The 13,958-nt window shown below is 37.9% G+C and overlaps 1 protein-coding gene across 1 annotated transcript in view; it reads left to right on the forward strand.

Annotated features, from left to right (window-relative positions):
* The window catches only part of LOC118815927 (capping protein, Arp2/3 and myosin-I linker protein 3-like), a 115,793-nt gene extending 102,445 nt beyond the window's left edge, over window positions 1–13,348 (forward strand). The window contains exons 36-40 of the mRNA XM_036582350.1: window positions 1,658–1,776; window positions 2,413–2,530; window positions 6,469–6,540; window positions 11,027–11,137; window positions 12,884–13,348. Coding sequence (XP_036438243.1) covers window positions 1,658–1,776; window positions 2,413–2,530; window positions 6,469–6,540; window positions 11,027–11,137; window positions 12,884–12,921 — 458 coding nt within the window. The 3' untranslated portion in view covers window positions 12,922–13,348. The remainder of the gene's footprint in view (window positions 1–1,657; window positions 1,777–2,412; window positions 2,531–6,468; window positions 6,541–11,026; window positions 11,138–12,883) is intronic.
* Window positions 13,349–13,958: the final 610 nt, after the last annotated feature.

Consider the following 13,958-nt stretch of genomic DNA (forward strand, 5'->3'; position numbering starts at 1 on the left):
TGCTGCCTACAACACACATATAGCCATTTTATTTACAATCCACAACAACCAGTGGATCTGCATGTGTCTCTGGAGTTTTATATGCAATGTTTACATTGGGGAGAAAAAGGGGTAAATCTGAAAAAATATCTTTTTTGGGACTATTTTGCCTTATAACACCTTGTACCCCTCCACCATGAATGGATTTTGAAAAATATGTTTCAGGATAAGCTTTTTATCAGCTTTATTATTTTAAACAATGTCTGAGGCATCAGGCAGCTTATTCATAACTATTTCATGGAATAGTTTCCTGTAAGGGAGATTTTGGAGGCATTAAATGCCCCAGATATCTGATGCCCATCATCACCACTGTGAATGCATTTTTCTAGAATGACACATTTCACGTGAAAAACACTCAGCATGACTTTCTTTACAACCCCAATTCCAAGGAAGTTGGAACAGTATGTGAATTCCAATAAAAACAGAAAATAGTGATTAGTACATTCTGTTTGATGTATTAAATTAAAAACAGTACAAAAACATATTTTATCTGCTTATTTTAAAGCTTCTGCTGTATAACCATACAGGGCTTTTGTTGTCATATTTTGGGCTTAATAAGAAACGTTTCCAGTGGGAGACAGTTCTAGAAGGCAGGCAGGCCAGTCTAGCACCCATACTCTTTAATTATGCAGTCATGCTGTTGTACCACATGCAGAATGTGGCTTTTCACAGATGGGCTGCTAATACACCCCAATACCATGACAGACTCTGGCTTTTGAACTTTATGCTGGTAACAATCTGGATGTTCATTTTCTTCTTTGCCCTGGAGAACACAGCGTCTGTAATTTCCATAAATAATCTCAAAATGTGACTCGTCAGACCTCAGTACACATTTTTACTTCAGATGAGTCCATTTCAGATGATCTCAAGCCCAGAGAAGTTGTCGGCGTTTCTGGACGCTGTTGACATATGGCTTCCACTGTGCATAGCGCAGTCATTTTTGGATTCAGCGACAGATTGTGTTTATTGATAGCAGTTCCTCAAAGTGTTCCCATGTCCATGTAATGATATCCATCTCTTAATCATGCTGGTTTTAATGCAGTACTGGAGGAGTTGAAGGTCACAGGCATTTATTTGTAGTTTTTCGCCTTTTCCTTTTCGCAAAGAAATTTATCGGAATTTCCAGAACCTTTTGATGATATTATACACTGTTGAGGGTGAAAAAATCCATGCAATCCCTGGCTGAGGAACATTATTTTTTAAACCGTTGGATTTTTTGCTGATGCATTTTTGGCAAAGAGGCAAGTCTCAAGCCATCCTTGCTCATAAAGGTCTTGGCCATTGCTGGATGCTTCTTTAATATCCAAGCATGATTGCATGACCTAATCCTAGTTCTAACAGTTATCTTGAATTGATAAGATAAAACATTAAATATCTTGTCTTTGTACTGTTTTCGTTCAAATAGAGGTCAAAGTAGATTTATATATCCCTACTGTCTGTTTTTATTTGGAATTTATGTAGTGTACCAACATTTATGGAATTGGATTTGTACATAACAGTGAAAAATCATTGGAATTTTCTTTTAGATGTTGTTTAAATAGTACACTAACTGTTTGCAGATAACCTCTGTTAGAATGCCTGCATTACTCTTTTGTTTTTAATATTACCCATTCTTAAGGTACAGAAGATGAAGTTGGAGGAGAGAGAGATGGGAGCAGAGTGGAAAAGAAAGACAAAGATGGAGGGATAGAGAGAGCAAGAGAAACAGAGGGACAGCCGCCTCCAATCCCAGCAAAGGTAGAAGTGTGTGTTTGTGAGCAGACTTGCTTGTATGTGTGTTTAATGTGTGTTTAATGTTTGCTTGTTTCTCATTAGGGCTGCAACAAATATTGGATAAATTGGATAATTAAAATATTTGATAACAGAAAAGCCATTTGAATAACAGCAGGTGTGAGTTCAGTGCGAGCTACAGTAAAAAGCAGTATTTAGTGGCTTCAAAACCTTCATTACTCCCCCATTCACTGACTAGAGTTGGCCAGAAAGTTCTCATTTTTAAGATAATAGTTAAAAAAGATCATTTTCTTCTGCTCCCCTGCACTACACCACTCACTGAGTAGTCTCTTCAGGGTTGCCAGATTGGGTAGGATCCCCGGTTTAGCATTTCAGTGCAATCTAATGCAAAAGAAATAAAAGTAATATAAGAACAAAAAGAAAAAAATACCCTTTTTATTCTTTTTATAAATATTTTTATATTTGAGATAACATTTGTTTTCCTCCAAAATCGTCTTTCAAAAATGATAGTATTCAATAATTGCAGCCCTGTTTTTCTTTGTAGTTGTCCTGAGAGTTTTCATGAGATTTTCTAATGTTAGTATTCTGATACAGCTAACTGGGGGTAATTTGCGACTATATTCTTTGTGTTTGGACTCACAGCCAAAGACTGCCTCGTACGTGCTGTCCCCCACCGAATCAGAGAGGAGGATCCCACCCCTTGTGCCCCCGGCCTCTACAAAGCCGCCATTGGGATTGGCTGAGCGGTCACATACACAAGGTCTGTCCTTGTTGTCATTGGCCAATGGGAATGTTACACTTTATTCACTGATTTCAATAATAATCAGTAAGTTTATGTTCTAAGTTGTTTAGTTCTTATAAGATTTGTCATTAACAGTTATTATAATCAGTAACAAGGAATTAATGATGCTCAAGTTATGAAGTCATGAGGTAAAAAGCGCAGCAGTAGATAATGACTCGTCTTTTACACAGCTAACATGGTTTGTTGAGGTAACACTGTTAACAGAGAATGTTTTCACTGTTTTTGGTTCTAGCAAAGGCAGCTAGAGTAGTTATCAAGGTGCAAAATATACATTCTGGGGGGGTCCCGGAATCCCTAATTAACCCCTTAAAATCCCAAGCGTCTTACATACTAAGGTGTATTATTCAGTAACTACAGGGATCTCAATGTAAACTGGCTGAGCTACTCTTAGTTTCTAGAAGTGTGTAATTTGCCCTGGCCATTTAAGGGGATAACCTCTTGGACCCTCTGAATGTCTCAAAATTGAAATCCTGGGGGGTCCTTAAAAATAAACGTATCATGACGCCATGCTGTCCGTTAGGGAAAAATAGATGCTCAAATACAGATTCAATGAAAAGTCATTATTTAGTTGCTTCACCCGCTTGTCTTTGGTATTCTTCACTAACAAGAGTGGCAGCACTGGTCTGCCTAAGGGTGGCGCTGTAGCAAATTGGTTTGCCCAGTTGGTCCCTCATAGCCTATTAACTGTAACTATTCTCAAGATACCTCTGAAAAACTTTACAATACACTGCAGCATATTTGTAAATCTGAAAACTTGCCGAAGATTAGTGAAAAGAGTGAATTGTTACTCATTTCTCAAACCAAATACAAAACAGGAGATGTGTATGACCTCAATTAATGTGTGTAACTAGAACACAGCATTTCCAGAAGAAGAATTGTAAACAAATTATTTTGTTGCCATTAAAGCTAGCATTAGCGCTTAATCTTTTTAGATGTGTTAAATAAATTCAGATACATGTAATAATTAGGTAACTTTATTACAGGTGAAATGGGTCAAAAATTATAAAATTCTTCACAGAAGAACACTCTTGAAATTGCCAAACTATTGAGATATGATCATCACACAATCAAGCACTTTGTTAATAACAGTCATAAATGCTTCACAAATGTGTTGAGATGAAAAGGAGCAATTAACTGCAAAAGACCTGAGAAGAATTAAACATGAAGCCTCCAGAAATCCTTTCCCCTCCAGTGCGACTATCTTCCAGAACTGCAACCCTCCTAGAAATTTTCAAAGTACAAGGTGTCAGGTTTTCGCAGGCATCAGGCATAAGGTCAGGAAGCATGACCCCCATTTAATAGGAATCACAAGCCAAAGTGTCAAGATTGGGCCAGGAAATACAGTTTCAAAGGTGATTAACACGTGATGGTCCAGATGATTGGGCCCATGGCTGGATTACTAATGGACATGGGGCACCAGTTTGAACCAGGCACCAGCAAGGTTGGGGAGGTGTAATAGTGTGGGCAGCTATTATTAATGATGAGCTAGCTGGACCTTTTCATATTGCGGATGGAAGAAAATAAACTCTTAAAACTACCACTAGTTTCTGGAAAACACACACTTCATATAGTGGTACAGGAAGAGGTCCACAGCGGTCAAGACGACCATGATATGTATGCAGGACAGTTCTCGATCGCATATGTCTAAGTACTCCACTGCTTAAGGATTCAAAGATGACAAATTAATGAGACTGATTTGTGGGCTTCTCAAGCGTGAGATGTACAGTGAGGGAAAACCATACACATCTTTGAACAGCATCTGAGAGGATGTGGTGGAGCTTCAGCTATGATTGGCTATGAAAAAAGAAACTCAAAGATTGTGTGTATGGCAGGCTTATGAAAGTTGAAGAGTGGCTGTACTGGCAACTAAATATTTTGAAAGGCTAAAAAGGTTCTTTGTTAATTGCTATAAATGCTATTTTATATTTGTTATTTGCTAAGCATATTTGTTTGTTATTATTAAGTACATTGAAAAGTAAATGTAATGCGGTGGCTTAATAATTGCACACCTTTCTACAGGCCTCCTAGTGACCATTCTGCTGGCAGAATGGATATTGACTTGTTTAATATTGTTATTAATATAAAATAGTTTAATTCTACACAATCACAATTGTTTTTTTTTTTAATTAAAAATCTAATTTAACTAAAATATTACCACGGCTAAGGGACCTTCAAAACAGCCTGAAATTGCATTTTATGGCTACTTTGAAATAGGGGTGGGAATTTCTAGGCACCTCACGATTCAGAGGGCCGCGATGCGATTGTAAAACGATTACCGAAGCATCTTGATGCATCTTTTTTCTCTACAGAATTTCTTTTTTTTCTCACTGTGTGAGGACTTGGTACTTTTAAAACAAAGTATCTGTAATGATCCATAATGAATTTACTTCCAATATCTTTTGTTAATAAAACAAAAGGAAGGTAAGTGAACTGGAAGGCTCTCATTCACTGCTTTTGTTTGGAGCACATGAGACGCTGCTGCCACTCATCTGTGATAAAATGCGCTGTTACGGTGAAATAAGATCCAGTGGCAAAAGATGTCCATGCAGCACACATTACAGCTGTCCTCCCCGTTTTCTTTACTGATTTTATAACTTCGGTTTTGGTCTCATTGTAGAGAGGGGGGGTTGCTGTGTCAGTAAAATATCTTTGAGACGGGACGCTGTATCTCGGCTCCAAAGTGTGCAACATAGCACAAAAGCCCTGATTCTCAACGACTGAGACTGGCGTGCAGACTGCAGGTCACATAGCAACGCAGTCTCGCCTAGCTTGTAGCTACGAAAAGGCAAAGAGAGATTTAGGACGAACATTTGGAGACTAATGGACTTTTTCGCATTTATAAGCACTGCAGTTGGTTTCCTGATACATTCAATCTGCAACGAGAAACTGTCAAACACTAAAAAGTTGCGAAGATGAAGTCAACTTCTCTTTCGAGTTTTCCCGTTCCACCTTAAATGGTGCCTTCAGTGCCTCAGTCAGAATTTAAGGTGGAACGGGAAAATTCGAACAAGAAGCTGAAGAATAAGAATTGACTTCAGCCTCGTAAAACAGTCTAACATTGAGACATTTTACAAGAAACTATTCAACTTTTGAGGAAAAGTGTCCTGTTGGAGGAAAGCGGCTATAGCTAAAACTTAAAGCAGCGCGAAGTAAATCTGCGTTTTCGTTTATATTTGTTAGCCTATACTAGGACATCAGCACATACTGAGACATATTGGACAATAAATGTTGTGGCTCCCAAGGTGGTTTGATTTTTGTTGAAAGGACAAAATGGTTCTTCTTAACATTTGGGCTGTCGACTCCTAACCTAACCTACCTTTTAGTGTAGAGGATTTCTCGCTCGTTCAGTTGTGTTTTTGTTACGTGCCGCCACAGACTGTCCGGGCGCTGCACTTCCACTCTTCGTCTTTTGCGTTCCGTCAACATTACGTCATAAATTAAATATTTAGAAAATCATTTTTTGACATTTGTGAATCAATTCAGGATCGTTCACGTCTGCATCGCGATGCATCTACGAATCGATTTTTCCCCCACCCCTACTATGAAAAGGGGTTAAGCATCAAGCTTTGATATTTGTATCTATTCAAAGCATTTTATCTATTCAAGAGTAAAGAGAATCTTGAGATACACAATTGCCTAATAATGTTGCCTGTGTAGTTCCTCAACAGTAGTCTATGTTTATGATTATTCCATGACTGGCACAATATTTTTTTCATAACTTGCCACATTATTACTGAAGTATGCTAATGTGTGTAGTCATATCAGTGGCTCAACCAGTTAGAGTTTAGAACGGGAACTGTTTTGTTACACATTTTAGACCTTCTACACATCATATTTGTGCTATAAGTAATGAAGCGCTGGTTAATTGGTTATATGTGTTTGTGGATTGTGTGCAGGTGAGGAGACCGTGAGGCCTCAGGCTCCAGTCAAACCACAGCGTAACAGGAAGGCTCTGTCCTGTGACACAGGTATTCTTCTCACTTATGTTCATGCAGATGCACACAAACATGATGTGACATCTCACGTGACGTGACACTGTTACTCTCCATTCTGGTTTAATGGTCTGTTTGTGTGTAACAGTGTTTTTCCTCTCGCTACCTGTACGCACACCTGTAGGGCATACTGAGGCTGTACCTTTACACTTCCACATTCTCATTAAGTCACATATCTGCTTGGGTTCCTTGTCAGTTTTTGGTCCTTTTTGATTAAAGCCCCAGGGAACCTAAATTTGTGTTTTCTTTCTTTAAGTAGGTTAATCTTGCTCTTATGGGTACACAGTACACAAAGCCTCCTAAAAACTTGGGACAATATGTAAAATGCAAATAAAAATGGAAAGCAGTGATTTTTAAATCAACTTTGACCTGAATTTGACCAAAAACTGTATGACAACAAAATGTTGGGACAGGCAATTTAAGACTAGGAAAATTGTGAAATGTTCAAAAAACATCTTAAATAGCTGATGCAGGTTGCATTGAGGCAAAAAAACACATCAGCAAAGAATCCAAAAGTTTAAGAACAGTGGGCCTCATTCACCAATATCTTCCTTAAATTTGTTCTTGAGAAACGTCCTAAGAAAAAGTGTACATCAGATTCATGACGTGTTCTTAAACCACAGAATTGTTTGCACCTTTGTGTTCTTGAGTATTTGTAGATTCTGTTATTACCTAAGAACAAATCCCAAATAAGAAAACATTGGTGAATGTCAGAATCAGAAAACTGTGTGAGTTTTAAAAAGAAAATTCTTTTTAAAAATGGTTCGTGAATGAGGCCCATTGTTTTAGGTATTTCACCCTCTGCAATGCATAATATTAAAAGATTCAGGGAATCCAGAAAAACTCTCTGTGTGTAAAGGGCAAGGCTGAAAAACACAACTGAATGCCTGTGACCTTCGATCCCTCAGACCTGCATCAAAAACCAGCATGCTTCTATGAAGGATATCATTAAATGGGTTTGGGAATACTTCGACAAACCATTGTCAGTAAACACTGTTTGTCAGTAAGTTAACCACTTAAAATCCCAGACTTATTATATATATAAGGCGTATTATGAGAGATATGAGGTTTTCTTCCAACAGCAGCGATATGCTGCCTTCTGGATGACGTCTTCTTCAGGGACATCTATGCTTATTTCAACATGACAACACCAAGAAAAGTTCTGCATGTGTTACAACAGCATCGCTGAGTAGTAAGTTCTATTACTAGACTAGTGCAGATGCTATACTGGTCTACCTGCAGTAAAAACCTGTCCCACTGAAAATGTGTGGTGCATTTTGGAGTGCAAAATATGACAACGTAGGCCCCACAGGGTTGTGCAGCTGAAGACTATAACAGACGAATGTGATGTGACACATGCTCCTGTCCCAATGTTTTTGGAATGTGTTGCAAGCATCAAATGTGGAATAAAAAATACGTGTTTTTGTACAGCTTTCGATTTAATGCAGGTTAACAGAATTTACTAATTACTGCTTTCTGTTTTCACTTGTATTTTACATTCTGTCCCAGCTTTTTGGAATTGAGATTTGTCCCTGAACAAAGTATATTTTGCCAACGTTCTCCTCTCTCAATGTAAACTGGGCAGTCCTACTGCATTCGTAAGTAGTAGTCTCACCCATGACGAGGCTGATGTGGGTTGCCCTGCCCACACAGCTTTAAAAAAAAATGTATTCTCCCGTAGTCTCGTTTTTCTGCTCAAGTTGGAGAAACTTACCATGAGAAATCTAACAACCAAGCGAAAACTAACCTAGCAAACATAACTTACTTAGCAAGAACATCCATTCACCTTACCAGCATTTCCTGGATGCACATTCAACAGTAAAGTGAATAAGAACTTTACCTCCTTGAAGATGCTAACGTATAAAAGCTGGATAATGTTTTCAGTGAGCCTTGTATACAGCGAGGATAGTCTACAGCAGCATCTGCATATGTAGAGCCCGTTTCACTTGTTTTATTAGTTCTCCCTCTACGTAGCAGGCTGAGAGCTGTAGACTAGGGGCTGTCAATCACATGTGCTCATTAGAATATTAGGTCACACCCAGGCAGTACTCAGACAGGTCTTAAGTCATGTTTCATAATATTTCTGTCCTGTTTTTTTTTCACTCAAACTTTGCTGGATGTTTAATATAACACTTAATTTTAGTATCATATATACATCATATTTTACATTGTGTTCCCTGGGACTTTAGACGTGTGCAGACCAAAAAGGAGCCTGAGTTGAAACAGGATATTTCTGCAGGACTTAATAATGCAGATATAAACAGAATAATTCAGAACGGTTTGATGTGAAATGCTACATTCTAGAGAAACTTGCTGAGTCAGATGTATTTACATTGGTGGTCACAGTAACCAGATGTCTGAAGTGCATTATGAGTGCACTGTGGTAGATTATAGTGCCTTCAAAATCATTCTGGAATTCCGTTTTAAGATTCAGGCACTAAGAGAAACACATCCAACAGACTTATCAGTGCCCTAAAAGGCCTTTACGTTCACAGCTCTTGTTTTACAATAGTTTTGAGAGAAGGTTTTGGTCTGAAACTTATTTTTTTATTCCATTCAGGGCGTTATTCATTCACTCATGTTGTGGGAGTAATAAAACCCAAAGAAAACATTTCAATGTATTACTTATAAAAAACCCAGCAGAAATGGGTATGTTCACAAGACAATTTGAATAGTACCCCTGGTTCCTGTCACCACCATTGTAAAGAAGTCTGAGTCGGTAAGTGTCTGTACAGTGCCCCTCAAATTCACATCAGACCCCTCTGTACTTTGTTTACACCTCAGTGATTGAATTGGCCAGAAATGTAGGAAAAATGGTGGAACTGAGCACTGAAAAGCTTTTCAGAGAAGAGGGTGGAATGGCGAAACATTTGGCCTGCTGGCCTTCATTGTCATAAAACTTTCCATTTTAAAAGCTGAAAAAGAAATTAAAGATCCGGCGAGCGCAGTTCACCACATGGAGTAATGAAATTGCTTTATGCATGGGCTGACTTTCAGCACCTTGGACAGCATCTATGCTAATTCCCACCTTTTTCACGCTACATAATTTGCTGAATCCCACGCACTCGACGCTCTCCATGTAATGAGCCTGAGCGTAGTGTACTAGAATGACATTCATGTTTACTGAGGTACCTTAGAACATGTTTGGCTCTGCCTTTTATTTTCTCTACACCACCTTTAGTACTTGTGATGAAAAGCAATTTATGACTAACCCTAATATATTATAATGATACATTAGAATAATTTAAATACATTGAAAATGATTCAAGTCTAATTTTGTTTTGTTTACTTTTGGTAGTAATTGTGTTGATATGTTGTTGAAAAGTACTCAGAGACTCCTTCTAATTAGTGAACGCAGCTGCTTTAAGGTGCACCCATTGCTCAAACAGGCGATAAGTTATGCAAACAGAGCTTATATAATCTCTATAGAAAAGCATTGCCAAAAGAACGGGATGATCTAGAGCTGCCACACAGGAGCCTAAGGTCACCATGCCCAATGCTAAGGCCCAGTCCCATTTCTTATTTTTACCCCCACCCCTTGTTTTCGAGTGTCATCTTTCCCCTTGGAACTGAGTTAGTGGTTGAAATGTTCCCCTACGAAATGGGACCCTCGAACAAAAAAGAACATTACTTAATTTACAGGCTACTAGCGCTGCTCTATAGGCGACCCTACCAGTCTGCAGTGACAGCAGAGGAGGGGAAAGTTCAGTAACTTCACTGCTGGGCTTTAGTTACATTTAGGGCATCATATGCTTTCAAAGAGGGGAGCAATTATGTATTATTGCCCACCCCTAATTCTTCAGTGATATGAAGCTGAAGTCAGCTATTCGCCAGCTTCTTGTTTGAATTTTCCCGTTCCACCTTAAATGGAAAGCAGTTACATTCTGGCACTTCAGGCGTCAGTACTGACGCACCATTTAAAGTGGAATGGGTAATTTAGCTAGCTAGCTACTGAGACACCAGCATACTACTATCGATTTTTATACTTGTTATAAAGAAAAGGATCATAATACAGTAAAACAACATTAAACTAAGATAATACAATGGTTATCGGATTTTTTTAATGGTGAAAATACATTTATGGGTTTCTTTGGTCGCTTGTCCAGCCATCTTGCGGGTTTTTCTTTTTGTCTCATAACACTGCGTTTGGAGTCCTGCAAGACTATGTTTGAACTGGTATAAAACCTTCCCAGAAGAGTTACTGCAGCACAGGAGGGACAAACTTCTTATTAATACCTTTGATCAGGAGAAACACTGGATCAGCAGGTGTCTACAAACTTTTTGGACCTATAGTGTATTTTATTTATGTGAAACTACTACATTTGAATGACGTAAATTTGATGTATTGCTTTTGTGTTCATCGTTCTGATGTTGTATCATCATAATATTTGTGTTATGTGTGTGTATGTGTGTTAAGTCTGTCCTGACTGTGTCCTTGTGTCTTGTACCCCTTTTACCCCAGGCACAGACAGGGACAGTCCCAATAACCTGGAGAAGCCCCCAAACCCCCGCAACCCCCCTGTGAAAAAACCTAGACTCCCCCAAAACAGAAACCAATCCCTGGACTACCCTGGTACTGTGTGTTTGAGTGTGTGGGGCTGTGTATGACATGAATATATTTGACTTACACTTGCAGATTATCATCATTAATGAGTTGTGCATCCATCACAGGATTAGTTACTTTTGAGCTGCATCAGTTTGTGTGTTTCCTCTCTGTGACCGGAGGAGAGAAAAACAGTTTTTACTGAACACACTCCCCTCTCATGAATTAAAAATGCTCCATGTGGAATGTGAGAGTAATATTCATACACCACAGAAGTAAACAAATTATTTAGGAATGCAATGAAATGTTCAACTCAGTACCCAACCTTGTACCCAAAATGTACACAGTGGAGTCAGTATTGGCATTAACTTTAATATAGATCTTCCAGATAATGAGCAGTTTTAATTACAAATATGCTAAAAAAAATTAACAATTAAGCAAATAAAATAAGCATCATTACTAAATAAGTTTATAAATTAATTTATTTATTCTGTTAAATGATTATTTACCACCCCATTTCCAAAAAGTTGGGATGCTGTGAAAAATGTAAATAAAAACAAAATACAATCATGTGTAAATCATTTAAACTCTATATTTAATTGAAAATGCTTCAAAGACAACATATCAAAAGTTGAAACTAAGAAGTTGTATTGCTTTTTGAAAAATATTGCCCATTTTGAATTTGATGCCAGCAACACATAAAATAGCGAAGAACTTTTCATCATCTACAGTACATAATATCATTAAAAGATTCAGAGAATCTGGAGAAATCTCTGTATGCAAGGGACAAAGCCAAACACTATTTGCTGGCTGTGATCTTTGGGCCCTCAGATGGCACTGCATTAAACTCCCTCACCACTCAGCTTGTTATCAGTGTATAGTTCTAAAGCCAGTATTCATGATGGTATGGGTGCATTAGTGCACATGGCATGGGTGACGTGCACATCTGTGAGGGTACAATTAATGCAGAACGATAGATACATGTTTTGGCAACGTATTCTGCCATCCAGACAACGTCTTTTTCAGGGAAGGCCTTGATTATTTCAGCAAGACAGTGTCAAACCACATTCTGCATGTATTACAACAGCATGGCTCTGTAGTAAAAGAGTCTGGGTGCTAAACTGGCCTGCCTGCAATCCAGACCTGTCACCACTGAAAACATTTGGGACATTATAAAATGAAAAATATGACAAAGGAGACCCCGACCTGTTGAGCAGCCGAAATTCTATGTTAAGCAAAAATGAGAAAACATTTCACTTTCAAAACTACAGCAGTAGTAAACATGCCCCCGTCCCAACTTTTTTGGAACGTGTTGTTGGCATCAAATTGTCTGTTATTTCTGCAAAAGTATAGCTGTCTTTAAGGAACATTTGGAGGCTGTGATTTCAACCAAAGAGGTTATTTATTTAGTATTATTTAATATGTATTGCATAAGGAAAATACATAATAATAATGAAATAATTTACTTGATGTGCTTAAAGATAAATGAAGCAATACAAAGAAATTCACGTGAACACCCTAATACATCACTGTCTAAATATAATATTAAAAATTGTTATTATATAAAAACGTAAAGGCTGTTTGCTAATTTATGCATACTTTTAATTAAAAAAGTATTTGTCTCTCTCTCTCTCTCTCTCTCTCCTCCCTCTCTCTCTCCCTCCCTCCCTCCCTCTCTCTCTCTCTCTCTCTCTCTCTCTCTCTCTCCCTCTCTCTCCCTCTCTCCCTCCCTCCCTCTCCCTCTCTCTCTCTCTCTCTCTCTCTCTCTCTCTGTAGACGTTGGGCTGCTGCCTGGTAACAGTGAGCCCTTGTGACAACTGTGCACACCTCACCTGCCAGAGGCTGACCAGAGGGTTGCCATGACGACGATGATAGAACATACTTAGAAACGTGAGAAAAAGAAATCCACCAGTGAAGGGGAAAGGCGAGGGCGAAGCTGCGCGAGTGACAGTAAAAAATGACAAAAATAAGGAGGTATGAAGAAACGAGGCTGCAGAGGCTGATAATATCATAGCATTTATGAAATCGATTGCACTTAGATTGGCGAACATGAATGTGGTCACGAACACGGTCTCGTTTCGTGTGCGTCGCTCTCTCTGTCTCATTTGATGATGTCATGAATGAAACTGTTGCCAATAATTACTGACAAATTATTGATAATACATTTTCAATAATTATATGTTGACTCTATTCTAAAGTACTCATCACTCACTGTCTTGCTATTGCTACGGGGCCAAGCACCAAAACAATGACGTATTATTATTATTATTATTATTATTATTATTATTTAAGCCTTTCTATAATTTTGTTTTTTTACCATTATGCGTTCAGTTCAAACGAGAAAAATATATTTGTATTTGTTTATCAAAAAAAACAATAGATATTGCATTGTTTGCTCTCACAGATATGTGTACAACTGCTTTCAGAATCCTTTGCTATGGTTGAGACTTGAAATTAAGTTGTTGATATTTCTATCTATCTCTGCTTTCATGAGCTGATGTGTATTATATTTTGTAGAAAAAAAGACAAGGATATTATGTATATGAATTAAAGAATATGTTCAGAAAGGTATAAGAGTGTCAGTAGAAATTCTTATTGATGGCAAAACCTGTTTGTTTAAAGACCAGTTTTAAAAAAAAATGACATCTTAAAAAAAATAAAATAAAAGTCTAAATCCTGCAGCTGTACTTGTAACTGTTTTATGTCAGGTTTCCCTTGAAAAAGATTTATATGAGCTCATCATGATGGATGAATAAAGAAATAGTGCCTGATTTTCAAAGTGGTTTTGTTTAAATCAGATTTATTTAAAATTGGTCTATTGTATTATCATTTTTATCATTCTTGTCACGTT

Source organism: Colossoma macropomum, unplaced genomic scaffold (assembly GCF_904425465.1).
Source record: "Colossoma macropomum unplaced genomic scaffold, Colossoma_macropomum, whole genome shotgun sequence".
Lineage (NCBI taxonomy): Eukaryota > Metazoa > Chordata > Actinopteri > Characiformes > Serrasalmidae > Colossoma > Colossoma macropomum.